Source organism: Dendrobium catenatum, unplaced genomic scaffold (genome assembly GCF_001605985.2).
Source record: "Dendrobium catenatum unplaced genomic scaffold, ASM160598v2 fragScaff_scaffold_1226, whole genome shotgun sequence".
NCBI lineage: Eukaryota > Viridiplantae > Streptophyta > Magnoliopsida > Asparagales > Orchidaceae > Dendrobium > Dendrobium catenatum.
This window is the reverse complement of record NW_021319688.1, coordinates 189,976-205,006: the sequence shown is the minus strand read 5'-3', so window position 1 is coordinate 205,006 and position 15,031 is coordinate 189,976. Positions and strand designations below refer to the sequence as shown.

Sequence of the window (15,031 nt, the reverse complement as noted above, 5' to 3'; positions counted from 1 at the left end):
CCGCTGGTAAAAGTGAGGGGTCTGGCGAAGGCTTAAGAGCCTCTGGCGAAGGTAGGCCTTCTGGCGAAGGTGAGGGCCTCAAATGAAGACGGTCAGGCCTGAACGTGGGCCTTAAGTAGAACGTTGGGCCTTTAGCCAGATGTCAGAACTGAGCAGGATGTCGGAGCCTTCAGCAGAAACGTCGGGTGGCTGAACGTCGGGCCTTGAGCAGAATTGAGCCTTCAGCCAGACGTCGGGTCTTGAGATGGTTGTGCCGTGGCGAAAATCAGGCGGTTGTGCGGCGAAACTCCGGCGGTGTTCGACGAGCTCCGACGGTGGGTCCGCGGCTCCGGCGGTGGTCGAGGAGGGAGCTTCTTCCTATTCTTCTTCTTCCTTTTCTTGCTTGGACCCCCCTGTGAAGAATGAGTGCTCTATTCTATAGATTGCTGGAGTGGCATTAGCTTCGTAAATAGACTGTAGAGATCAGGGAGTGAATAGGGAGTGGAATGAAGTACGGTCGGCATCGGAATCCTACGGACCAGTGCACCGTTTCGTTGGACATTTGAAAGTCTTAGAGATGAGGAATTTGGGCGATCTTAGGGCTCGTTGGATTCGTCTCGTCGAGCCGTTAATTTCTTGAGTAAAAGCTCATTAAATTTGGAGACCGTTGATTATTCAAATTGTGGTTTGAACCTATCCAACAGTGCTTTGGGTTCATGTATTCAGACCCATTTAAGCTCGCATCGAGTTGAATTTGGGTGTCGTTGCGGTTCGTAATTTCCGAGACACTCCAGTTCGACTATAAAGTTTGCTGAAATCGGAGAGTTCGGATGGCCTTCGAATTAATTTTTGAGTTTCCAATTTATTTTTGCATCGAAATTTGCGTCCAATTAGATAATTATTTGAGGACGGTATCAATCTCATTCTTAAAATAAATAAAATAAGATATTTTTTGAAATAATAACATTTAAAAAATATTTTAATAAAAATGAATAATAAAATAAATTTAAAAGTAATGTTATCTTTTAAACTGGGCAACTCAGACTCGTAGCCCAATCATTGCCTAAAATAACAACGAACATCACTTATAAAATTGTTTTTTTTTAAAGTCCGTCAATAATTATAAAACTCTAATTGAGTAACAGATATAATAAACCTTATTATTATTTTTTCTTTGAAATATTTTGAGCTGAAAAATCATTACTGAAATTAAAGCAAATAAATTGTAAGTCCTATCTCCACTCAGATCATTACAAATTAAACAGTTTAAATTATACTCATTCTGAAAATATAATTTAATCATATTCTTTTTATTTTCTATTAATTTCAAAATCAGTCCCCATCCCTTTATATTCATAAAACACTAGATTTCTATTTTCTCATAAAAAGAAAATCAATATATATATTTTTTAAAAAAATAAAATATATCCATGTCATGTTGAACATATACACAGAAATAATAGGCTTGACATAACTTTCTATGAGATATGAACTATAAATAATTTATTTAAATGAATAGCCGAATATTACTAGATCAAGACAAAGAACATCAAATCTTTATCTCACTACATATGATGACATTATGAACTTTTTAATTTTTCATTTTATTCTGTTGAGTTATATTTTCATTTAAATTTAATAAAAAAAAGATAATTTCTACAGACCGACAAAATACACAAAATGTATTCGACATTATAGAAAGCATGCCTACTCAATATTTGGTGAACATTGCACCTATCAACAACTAGAGACACAGACGTAAAAGATTTAAGATAATTAAAAGCAAATAAGTGATTTGCTAAGACTTGGGGCATCTCAAACCGAAAAACTCAATTTCCACTCTAAAATGTAACAAAATTTTAAAATACAATAATTCATCTCTAATTGAACGACATTCTCCTGTGAATGTAACCATTTTCTCCTCTTTTGCACGCTTTTTCGGCAAATCCTGTAGACCGATTTTTTTTAGTAGGTGAACAGTCCGATGTCAATATTGACGTCGCACTGTTCACCTACCAAACTTTAACGTGAGATCTAGAGTTCGAATGGCCGACGACATACAATTATATGCAGTTCGATTGGAGATGATCTAAAGAGTATAATATATGATCTGACAATTACTTTATCTTAATTGATGCATATGCATTCCAAAGAATTGTGGCATCCATCACTTTGGGATTTTTTTTTTCTTTCACAGTTAATCACAACTTCAGCCTCATAAAAACTTTTCACGATGATATCTGTTATAAGTGTAATAACTATGGAAATTTTAGTAGGACCTTTTTAAAGAAAAAAACTGCTGGAGCATGAAAACTCATCATTAGTTCTATCTCATTGCACATAAAAATCAATCAATCTATTATACGTGGCAACAGCTGAATATTTAGTCCCATTTGCAAATTTTTAATTATACATCAAGTTAAATTGGGCTTCATACATACATAAAACTTGAAACCATTAAAATAGCAGAACTGGTATGATGTTAGAGCTTGCTAGGCAATATTCTCAAATCACTCTCCATTGGAAGATCAATTTCTGAAAAAGATTTCGAGAAAAATATCCTGAAAACAGAATGGGATCAGTAACAATAAATTTCTTATCTACTATGGACAACTCTTAAGCTCTTTATATATCTATATATATAGGTACTGGGCTGTTGGCACTTCTTATATATCTACCCCGCCTTACATAAACAGAGGTAAGAGCTTATAATAATGGGAATATAATTATTAATTTTAATTTATACAACAACAACAACAACAAAATGAAGCCTTTATCCGACTATGTGGGGTCGTCTACATGAATCCTTTTTCTCTATTGTGACATGTTAAGAGTCAAATTCTCATTTAAATTTAATAAAGAAATATCATTTCTAATATTTTCTAACAAGTATTTTAAGGTCTACCTATACATTTCTTAACATAAGCCAAATCTAATACATCTACTCTCCTAACAGGGTCATTAGAAGGCTACCGTTTTACATGACTAAACCATTTAAGGCGACTCTCTCTAATCTTATCTATCACTGAAGCTACTCCAATATTTTTACGGATATGCTAGTTTTGTATCATGTCTCTAAGAGTAAATCCACTCACCCACCTTAGCATCCTCATCTCAAGAACATTTAACTTAATATTATGATTCTCTTTTAATGACCAACATTCTACGACATAAAGCATTGCAGGTCTCAACACCGTCTAATAAAATTTTCCCTTAAGTTTGATTGGTACTTTTATATCACACAACAAACCTGAAGCATTCCTCCACTTCAATCATCCAACTTGAATTCTACTAATAATATCCCCATCTATTTCACTATCACTCTGAACAATAAACCTAAGATATCTAAAATGAGTACACTTATTAAGGACTTAATCACTCTAAGTCACAAACACCCTACTAGATCTATTACTACTAAAATTACATTCCATGTATTTGATTTTAGATCTATTCAAACTAAAACCTTTAGACTCTAAGGTTGACCTCCATAATTTGAGTTTACCTTCAGCTCACTCTCTATTCTTATCAACAAGAAGAATATCATCAGCAAAAAACATACACTAGGGTCATCCGCTTGCAAATGTCTATAAAATGTCTTTTCCCCCAAAAAAAATCAACCTAAACATGCTTATCCTCAGCATAAGGGATCTACTTATGCCCCAATACACAGCCAAAATGCTTGAAAATGATTATAAAGAATGCTCCACTAAACATTAGACATCAGTTCAAAACTATGAAATTACAAATTCTAACATGAGAACAAGAAGCATGTTCCCAATATGATGTAAATCATTGAAGCGTTGTTTTCTACGATTAGTTTCAGTATTAATTGGAACTCCGAAACTTCATCAATAAAGCATACATTAGACAAACCTCAGCAATCATCCCATACCCCAAATTTTGGGTGGTTCAAAAAAATGACTATCCACATCAAGCCATTCATTTACAACCAACGCCTCATATTAAACCAATTATTGAGCTTCAAACTATACCATCCACACATCATACTATACGAACGACATGATAATACTGTATGGATGAACTTAATTCAGTAGGTATGATTCTGTATTACACATCGTATTGAACAAACACCTGTTCGTACTAGAAGATCTATTTAGTCAAAGATCATAGAGATGACCCCTTGGACGAATGACAAGACAAATATCAAATATGATTTTACCAAGTCTTACACTATTCGGATGGGATGATTTATTTTCTTCTGATTGTCCAGTACAATCTAACACATGTTATATATAGGAAGGGAAATTTCATTTCCAAAGTACACAACCTTCTCAACCCTCTTCTTCTTCCAAGTCTTCCTTCTCCCAAATTCTTGTCTTTTGTAGTCCCGACGGCAGGAAAGATATTCGAATCAGAAGATGGCGAAGTTACCTACCATCGTTATAATGCTGTACAAATCACATCCTCTAGAGTCCTGAACCAAGAAATCATTCAATATTAGGTATTAGACCTCTTGTAGGCACAACTCTTCGGCCCCTCACCCTGACATTTCCATTTAATAGTGAGCTGCTTCATGAATTTTTTACAAGCCTTAGAATTAATTCCGACCGCACATTCTTGCAATCTTATGTCTGTAGGCACCCGGTAGAAATCACTTATCAGGACTTTCACAAAATCCTTCAAGTGTCCATCACTAGTACCAAACCCAACACAATCGCCATTGCTAGTGATTAGAACTGGACACAGGTCAATCTCACCCTTAGGAATAACACCCTAAAACAACACCAGTCATTAGTCAGCACCTTAGTCTTAGATGTTAGTATCATCCAGCACCTCCTTTGAATATTGATTATCCCCAAAGTTGGCGATAGGGTTAACATTGCAACTCTTTTGTCCATACTTACATATTTTTGTATGACCGGCAAAGAATTCAACGTAGCAGATATGATTATCTGATATATTGAAAACCTAACCACCATTAGAAACCTTAGGGGACGTTATAGGCAAAACCTAGCATTAGGACACACCATAGTCTGCGTATTAGATACAAAATATAATTTAATGTATCCTACACCAGCGGGCCACTTATATTCTACACGGATAGCTCATTTCATCTCCTCGATAGTGACAGACGTAGCGGAGCACAACCGACAGAGGAGCATGACTCAGATAAGGAAGGGTGAGCACCAACCCCCCGAGGCACCACCAGCCTACGTCGCACTAGTACCTATCTTTCAGTGACTTATGGATTGAGCGATTTGAGCGCTTAGAGCTACGATTGAAGATGCATATTCAATAATCGAACACACATTGGGAGTAGATGCAACAACACAAGACATATCATGCATGATTCATTGATCAGTTCGCTTCACTCTACCGCTACGTCAAGTCACCAGCACCACCGGATTAGGGCCAATTTGATGAGTGGTGTGTTTGTTGTTTGTTGTTTATTGTGTTTGTGCCTTCTTTTGTTAGTCTTTCATTTTCATTGTAGTTATATTCCTCTTTTTGGAGATATCAAAAGCGGAAGTAGGCGTAATGTTATAGTTGTATTAGTTTTTTGATCATTGTAGTTTTTGCTTTGCAGTTTCTTTTTGTTTTCAATATGTGTGTTGCTTCTCCTAGTATACGTATTGTTATATTTTGTTTAAAGAGTGTGTTTCAAAAAGGAGGATCTACATATGATATTTATTGATTTAGAAAAAGCATATGATAAAGTTCCAAGAGAAGTGCTACATTAGGAAACACCATAGTCTGCGTATTAGATACAAAATATAATTTAATGTACCCTACACCAGCGGACCACTTCCTTATATTCTACACGGATAGCTCATTTCATCTCCTCGACAGTGACAGACGTAGCGGAGCACAACCGACAGAGGAGCATGACTCAGATAAGGAAGGGTGAGCACCAACCCCCCGAGGCACCACCAGCCTACGTCGCACTAGTACCTATCTTTCAGCCACCACCTCCTGACTTATGGATTGAGCGATTTGAGCGCTTAGAGCTACGATTGGAGATGCATATTCAATAATCGAACACACGTTGGGAGTAGATGCAACAACACAAGACATATCATGCATGATTCATTACTCACTCTAACGCTACTTCAAGTCGCCACCACCACCAGATCAGGGCCAATTTGATGAGAGGTGTGTTTGTTGTTTGTTGTTTGTTGTTTGTTGTTTATTGTGTTTGTACCTCAATTTTTCTTGTACCTTCTTTTGTTAGTCTTTCATTTTCATTGTAGTTATATTCCTCTTTTTGGTGATATCAAAAGCGGAAGTAGGCATAATGTTATAGTTGTATTAGTTTTTCGATCATTGTAGTTTTTGCTTTGCAGTTTCTTTTTGTTTTCAGTATGTGTGTTGCTTCTCCTAGTATACGTATTGTTATATTTTGTTTAAAGAGCGTGTTTCAAAAATAAAAAAAAAAATAAATTAAAAGTTTTCCCTGTTTTAAAAGATATCAGTTAGTGAGGAAGAGAACTTACGGAAAAGGAGAGTAGAGGTATTAGATTTGACTTATGTTAAGAAAGGTAGGGGTAGACCTAAAAAGACTTGGTTAGAAAATATTAGGAATGACCTTTCTTTATTAGATTTAAACGAGATTTTGACTTTTAATAGGACACAATGGAGAAAAAGGATTCATGTAGCCGACCCCACGTAGTGGGATAAAGGCTTGATGTTGTTGTTGTTGTTGTAGTGTGTTTCAAAAATAAAAAAAAAATTAAATTAAAAGTTTTTCCTGTTTTAAAAGATATCACTTAGTGAGGAAGAGAACTTACAGAAAATTTAAAAAAAAAAAATCTTACTTGTAAAATTAAGATTCCAACCAATAATGTTTGACACATAAAAAATGGGGAGATTGTTGAAATCTGGGAGCCCGACGTTATGTTTTGATGATTACAAATATTATTAGATGAATATTTTACTTATTACAGCTTTACATATTGCACATTTTTTTCTTGTGTGTCACTAATTTTTTCAGATAGAATATACACTGAGCAAAAATGAAAAGTCAAGGGCCAAGATAGTGTTGTGTCAGTGTATAAGTCAATTTTTATTTGAAAGAGTAGATTTTTTATTTTTCTTGAGTCATTTTTTGTATTAGATGTATGTTGGCTTAGCAACCATGCATACATATACAAGATGGAGTAAAACTAAATATTTGAATTTTTCTGTTAATTGAATTGTACAATCTATTTAAATTAAAAATTAATTCAAGTGTTTAATTAAACCATATTAATTAAATTGGGTTGTAACTAATTGTATTGTACAACCTCCAATCATACAGGATGATCAGTTATTTTGAATTTTTGATAAAACCCTGCTGTGGAATCTATATTACCTAAATTAGGCTAATTTGAATTTTAAATTTTGAACTAATCGTATTGTATGAATATTAATTAAAATAGGTTCATTTAATCTTATAGATTAAGAGATCAAATCAAGATCTAATCAACATTTAATGATTATATTGCACAATCAATATCGTATAGTCCAATTCACCTAGAGATCACATGGATGAATTTGGTTTGTCCTGGAATATCTGTGAATTGATATAACTAATCATAATGAACGATTCCAAATCGTATAAGACAATCTTCGACAGAATTGCACATATCATATTGTACAAACTGTGTATAGTATTGTATGAACAAAACCAGATGTGCCAAAATGGGTTTTTGGATCGAGTTCAGGTCCAACTCAAAATTGATTGCCTCTCGATTGATCCAACTCAAACTAGATTGTTTGTACAAACGGGTCAAAAATCTGAACCCGGACCCAACCTGCCCCAAATCTGGGTAGACCCAACAAGAGCGAGGGCGGAACACGTCGAGAGCTGTGCGAGAGCAGAGCGGGTAGCGGGGATCTGGGCAAGTGCGACCTGCGATGCGGGCAGCGTGGGCAAGACAAACAGGTAATGTTGGCGGGACGCGATGTGGGTGCTAGCTAAGCACGCAGTGCAAGAGCGAGCTATACCTATACGGGTTCGTTTGCACAACGAGATGTTCGGATTGTGTGAACAGTGGAGTGGGAAGTGCAGGCGGGTTATTCCAAGATAGCGGGTTGACCCGAACCCGACCCAATTTTTCAAACGGGTTGGAAATCAAAACCCGAGCCCGAACCCGACATCTTAATTAAACAGGTCAACCCAAAATCAAATTTTTTGGTCGGGTTTAGGTCGGGTTTTCAGGGTCGTCTCATAAATTGACACCCCTAAATAAAAACTTAGAATTTGAAATTTAGGATTTTTTAAAATCCCACTTCATAAACTCATTATTACTTGAGGGAAAGAGTTCTAAAGTAGTTAGAAATATTTTTCCTTTCTATGAGAGAGCTTGAAGAGAGTTCACATCACAAAGGAGAGAGAGGAGGTAAGGTTGAGAGAAGGCGAATGCCTTTAGGGAGTCAAGGGGTGTGAGAGGGGTCACACGACTCTCCGGCTAGCCTGCACCTTGGGTTCTCCTATTGTATTTAATAAAGATCTTAGAGAAGAGCTCTAGGAAGAAGAGTCTTTGGGAGAAAGACTCCTAGCCAAGGAGGCTAACATAAGCATCTCCTTTAGATGCGAGAGGATGGACGACATCTCCGCCAGGCCGAGGAGGGAGATACTTCGAAGTTTGTAAAGGTCATTCTCCGCCTAACTGTGTGCTGAAAGAGTTTAAGTTAGTGCAATACCCAAAGCGGAGGACCTTTGGGGAGTTAATGTAGGTCAATTCGACCGAACAACTATAAACCTGGTTTACCTATTCATTTTTTTCTACAATTTACTTTTCTTGCAATTTATTTTATTGTAATCTGGTTTTATTTTGATTATCTTTGTGAAGAATTTTTTATGATTGATCTCGATTAAACCTGTCTTGAAATTCAGAAAAGAAAAACAAGAAAAAAATTATTTTTGAAAAAAGTTTTAAAAAAATCTTCATTTGCTTTTGTTTTGGTGTTTTGAATTGTTTATTCTAATAAACGCTTTTGTATATTTCAAGTTTTGAATTTTAAGCAAAAGTTTAAAAGCCCACTTCATAGACTCCTTATGCCTTGAGGGAAAGAGTTCTAAAGCAGTCAGAAACATTTCTCCTTTCTGTGATAAAACTTGGAGAGTGTTCACATCACAAAGGAAAGGGAGGTAAGGTTGAGAGAGGGAGAATGCCTTGAGGGAGTTAAGGGCTGTGAGAGGGGTCACACGATTCTCCGGCTATCCTGCACCTTGGGTCCTGTTGCTTGGCAGAGCTCTTAGAGAAGAGTAGAGCACTTAGAGAAAAGCTCTAGGAAAAAGAGTCTTTGAGCGAAAGACTCCTAGCCGAGGAGGAATAACATCAGCATCTTCATTGGGCTGTGTAGGCGAGAGGAGGGACGACATCTCCACCAGAGCAAGGAGCCAAAGGAGGGACGACATCTCTGCCAGGCCGAGGAGGGAGCTTCTTCAGAATATGTAAAGGTCATTCTCCACCTAAATATGTGTTGAAGGAGTCTAAGTTAGTACAATACCCAAAGAGGTGGACCTTTGGGGAGTGGACGCAGGTCGATTCAACCGAACCACTATAAATCTGGTTTACCTATTCATATTTTTCCACAATTTATTTTATTGTAACCAGGTTTTATTTTGATTATCTTTGTGAAAGAATTCTTGGTGATTGATCTCAGTTAAACCTTGTTTTGAAATTCAGAAAAGAAAAAAAAAATTGTGTTCTAAAAAGTTCAAAAAAAGTCTTCATTTGCTTTTATTTTTTTGTTCTAAATTGTTTCTCTCTTAAACTCTTTTGAATATTTCCAATCCCCCGCCCCTCTATGTGTGCCATTTGCACCTTCAAGTGATCTCAGAGCACTTTCAATTTCTAAAATTTTATTGCTTGAGTGACTAGGAGGTGTTCAAGCTATAATAACATTCTCGTCTCTATTTTTTTCTTCTTTAACTCTTCATTTCCAAAATCAAATTGAGTGATTTTATTTCTCATTTTCTGCCCACCTGATATCACTGAACACAAGATTGTCAATCAATTTAACATCAAGGGGAGAATATTTTTTTTAATATCTGATTACTAATAAATACAAAAATAAAAAAGATGATCCACTTGACATGATTGCAGGCCAAGTCATAAAAACCCATGGCAACTTCTGAGACGTTATCTTTGTGAAAGAATTCTTGGCGATTGATCTCATTTAAACCTTGTTTTGAAATTCAGAAAAGAAAAAAAAAATTGTGTTCTAAAAAGTTTAAAAAAAGTCTTCATTTGCTTTTATTTTTTTGTTCTAAATTGTTTCTCTCTTAAACTCTTCCGAATATTTCCAACACCCCCCCACCCCGCCACAACCCCGATGTGTGCCATTTGCACCTTCAAGTGATCTTAGAGCACTTTCAGCTTCTAAAATTTTATTGCTTGAGTGACTAGGAGGTGTTCAAGCTATAATAACATTCTCGTCTCTATTTTTTTCTTCTTTAACTCTTCATTTCCAAAATCAAATTGAGTGATTTTATTTCTCATTTTCTGCCCACCTGATATCACTGAACACAAGATTGTCAATCAATTTAACATCAAGGGGAGAATATTTTTTTTAATATCTGATTACTAATAAATACAAAAATAAAAAAGATAATCCACTTGACATGATTGCAGGCCAAGTCATAAAAATTCATTGCAACTTCTGAGACGTTTTAATTATTTACTAGACGATTTCCATCAAAAGCCACACACTGGTGTATGAACATGAGTAACTACTTGTAAAAAATCTTACTACAAGCAACCTAGCTACCAAAAACGGGATAGTTGATTAAGAAATCGAAGACAATGGAAAACTATTGCAAATTCTTGGATAAGTAAGAAAAAACATACATTTCTTTTCACCTTCATAGGATGATCGACCCAGGAAGAATATCCTATATGAAGCTTCATGGGCTATGTCCAAAGCTAGATCAGAAATTTGGCCTACTATAAGCAGCTTTCATGGCCCACTTGGCTCTTCTTTCTTCGTATGATGCTGGAACAAAACTAAACTAATTATTAACAAGAACGGTTAAAGCTGATGATGGTCAGGCTGGGTTTTTAAATTTGTATCTATCAGATAGAATCGTTAAATCTCATAGATCACATTTAAGTAAATATTGTACACACGTTTTGATGTATTACTACATGCCATATCTTAAGGAAGCGCAAGGATGAACTAAAGTAATATACAAAGAGTAGTCGAGAATGGCCATCAAAGTGAATATTTGAATCACTAACAACATATTCATATAAATCATTTCAGTGGAACGGTACAGTAGCACAAACTGAAATGCAACTAAAAACTGCCAGTACTTTTTTTATTCTTTCTCCATTCATGTTATCCACTTCTAAATATGCTGTATGTTGATATTTGTTTAAGTAATATCCTATTTTTCTAAGGTAATGTGTAAATTTGGTTCAATTCACTTGTACCCAGAAATATCAACTTTTAAAAAAATCATCAAGAATCATGCTATTGTATTCTACTCGCTAAATTGGTATATAGAAGTATAAACTAATTTGCAAAAGTGTGAAATTTATAGAATTAGTTTTCATTAGCATTTTTTCCTAAAGTTTTATTTTACTATTTATTTATTAAAACTATTGTAGCTACAAGATCCGACGTCACTAATTGTGGCATGCAGCAGCAATGATATTAATCAACAATGGTGATTAAGTCCTTTGGCGAAGTTGATGTTTGTGTAATTATTAAATTTTTTTTCATTAAACCATCCACTAGTTGGACTCTCGGCAAGTCAATTCCTGTGATGCAAATCACGGGAGTATGAGGGCATGCCGAACGGTTGAAGGAGAATTTGGCTGGAAGAGGAAAATTCAACTGGAACACGAAAATTCGGCTGGGGAAGAAGAAGGAAAAGAGAGGGAAAAAAAGAAGATAAAAATGAAGAGAAAAGGCCAAAAAAATATATTATTTTTTTTAAATATTCATTTGGTGAAAAGTTCTTAATTTGAATAATATTTAATTATTAATTAGGAATTCTATAGTATACTAGGAGGGAATATTTGAGGTCAAACTGTGTATGAAGAAAATAAATTGTGACGTATGTTATTTTGGGAATAATTTAATATATTTTTTTGGTGCAGGTAGAGATTCATATGAATTGTCATATTTATGAATATGGATTGGTGCAGGTGACTTACGAGCGTAAAAAGTTACAAGGTGTCTTAATTGAGGAAGCAACTCATCGCGGAGATAAGATATACAATTTCTAATTCAGAAAGCAAATACTTCAACCTCTTTCATGTACCTTTACAATGGAACCAGTTTAGCGTGCTACTCATTAACAATTCTACACAATATTGAATAGATCATATATTTCTGAATGTATCAAAAAAATCCATGCCTTACTGAATGTTACATTGTAAAATAAAAAGCATGTGATCTATACAGACTTTCTCTTATACGTGCATTGCATACCTATTTATTTTAAATTGACATATAACAAGTGTAATTGATAAAGCAAATGCAGTGATTAGAATCTGATAGACCTAAAAAAATGTCATATTAAGTGATAGGTAGGTGGGGCAGTGTGACCCAAATGAAGGCTTTATATGATGAAGCCAACACGCTACAATGAATCCTATGGGCTATGGAGGCAATGTGATCTCAGTATGATGAAGCCTATGGGATAGAACTAACTTAGACCTAGGCAACTTGACATGACATATTCTTAAAATTTTTCCTTAAGTCTGACGGGTAATTATATATCAAACAACAAACCCGATGTATTTCCCCACTTCAACCATCCAACTTGAGTTCTACTAATAATATCCTCATCTATTTCACCATCACTTTGAATTATAGACTCAAAATATCTAAAATGTGTATTATTTTTAATGGCTAGATCACCCAACGTAATAATCCATGTGGTGCATCATAAGTAGAATACTCCTTAGGAATAGTAAAAACTATTTTAGTACTTACTTTTCTAAAGTTTTTTATATAGTTCTATTATTATGCTATAAATAATAGCTATAGGAAGTAGGATATGATGAAGTAATTTTGGAATTAACAGCATTTTGTTGTTTTGCTCTTATGAGCTATTGGTATCACCTTCTTTTATGATTCTCACCACATCATATGGTATCAAAGCTAGAGCTTCCATCAATCCTTGGCGGTGATCAGGGTTTGGATGTTTTAGGAAGACCATGGACGAAGGAATACATACGACCCTTGATGAAGATCAGGGTTTGGATGCTTTGTGAACAACGCAAGCGAGTGTCACAAGGCGATCTCTATGAGCCGACATCCATACCAGTGATTCAACCTCCACCAGACAGCAACCATACTTGTGAATCCATCTTCACCGATGGAAACCATACCATCGGATAGCTTCCATCTCCGACTCAAGTGGTCACCCTCCTCAAATCCCAATAAATCCACCATCTACGAAACCACAACAACATCACCTTCTTTGTTTGACTACAAAATAAGCCAAAACACCCCTCTCATCCTTCGAACTTTCTCCTCTCCCAATCACGTCACTCCCACAATCACAGTAGCAGTTCTCAATTCCTCAGTTCCTCACACCTGCACGGGATCGAACTCACCCTCTCTGTCAAGCTGACTATAACTTTCTTTGCATAACCCAGCCACAAGCACCCCTCCATCTATCCACGACTCAAATTCCTGTGATCCCCCCACTCTGCCTGTGTCTTGTGTCTCCAAACCCTAGGTTCGCCCAACTCCCACAATCTGCCCCAACCATGCACGCGACCAACACCTTCTCCCGCATGCAATTTCTTCAGATACACCGAAGGTATGATGTGATACATAATAAGCAGAATACTCCTTAGGAATAGTTAAAACTATTTTGTACCTACTTTTCAAGATAGTTCTATTTTTATGTTATAAATAATAGTTGTAGGAAGTAGGATATGATGAAGTAAAAAAAAAAAGATATGCGAAGTATTTTTGAAATTAATAGCATTTTGCTATATTGCTCTTATGAGCTATTGGTATCACATTCTTCTACGATTCTCACCATATCAATAATCCCCCACTAGATCTATTACTAAAATTACATTCCACGTATTCAATTTTAGATGTATTCAGACGAAAGCCTTTATACTTTAAAGTTGAACTCCATAATTCAAGTTTTTCTTCAACTCTCTCTCTCTAGTCCTATCAACAAGAACAAATATCATTAGCAAAATGCCAAAAAGCATGCACCATAGTACATCCTCTTGCAAATGAGTAGTAAGAACATCCATAATTAAAACAAAAAAAGATATGAGCTTAAAGCTGATCCTTTATGTACCCAGCTGAAATAGGAAAATATTTGGTCAAAGTATTTTGCGTTGGAACATAAGTAAAAACTCCTGCATACATGTCCTTAATGACTTGAATATAAACATTATTAACTCATTTCTTTTCTAGAACTCTCTAGAGCACTTCTCTTTGTTGACCTCTCTGTGTTATCCAAAAGATACAAAAGAAAAGAGGTTTAAAAAATTGCTTACCTGTAATGACCATCCCGCAAATTCTGCTCAAATCCCGCTGAATCCCTGTGTACGCGGCGCCGTTTGAGTCGCATCCCGCGATTCCTGCTCAAATTCTGCGGCAGTTCCTCGGTCGAATGCCCAAATACGTCGTTAAATACCGAACCCACAGCCTTCTTCGGAGCTCTCTCGCTGCTCTCGGCTCTCTCCCATTCGCAAATCCCACAACCTCCACGACCGTCACTCTTCTCCTCTCTGACCAAATCCCGACCTCCCGATCTCTCTCAACTCCAAGCTGAAACCCAAGCTCCTAGTCCGACGCCCAGCTTCCCCTTCCTCCTCTGCCCTAAGCCATAAGAACCGGCCTGTAGCAAATCCCAATCCCCCTCTTTATCTTTCCGACCCAGCTTGATCCACACAGTCGAGAGAGAGAGAGAGAGAGAGAGAGAGAGAGGGCTGTCATTCCCCTTACCTCAGCCGCACCCCACAGCAGCCTTGCCCGATCTCCTTTCCTCTTCCTTAGCCGCAAGAGGTTCTCTTTATATATATTAATATATATAAGTTATGTATATATTAATATATATATAACATATATATATATATATATATATATATATATATATATATATATGAGCGTA

The 15,031-nt window shown here is 36.0% G+C and overlaps 1 protein-coding gene across 8 annotated transcripts in view; it reads right to left on the bottom strand.

The window, feature by feature from the left end:
• The window catches only part of LOC110112386 (tRNA pseudouridine(38/39) synthase), a 69,424-nt gene that overhangs the window by 1,513 nt on the left and 52,880 nt on the right, over positions 1–15,031 (bottom strand). For 4 of the 8 annotated variants that reach the window (XM_028699265.1, XM_020844590.2, XM_028699267.1 and 1 more), the window contains 2 exons: positions 10,779–10,923; positions 2,280–2,540 (listed from right to left, as the gene is read on the bottom strand). In XM_028699265.1, coding sequence (XP_028555098.1) covers positions 10,859–10,923 — 65 coding nt within the window. In that variant the 3' untranslated portion in view covers positions 2,280–2,540; positions 10,779–10,858. Of the gene's footprint in view, positions 1–2,279; positions 2,541–10,778; positions 10,924–15,031 lie in introns of those variants that run through there. The other 4 variants (XM_028699262.1, XM_028699264.1, XM_028699263.1 and 1 more) reach the window with 4 other exon arrangements.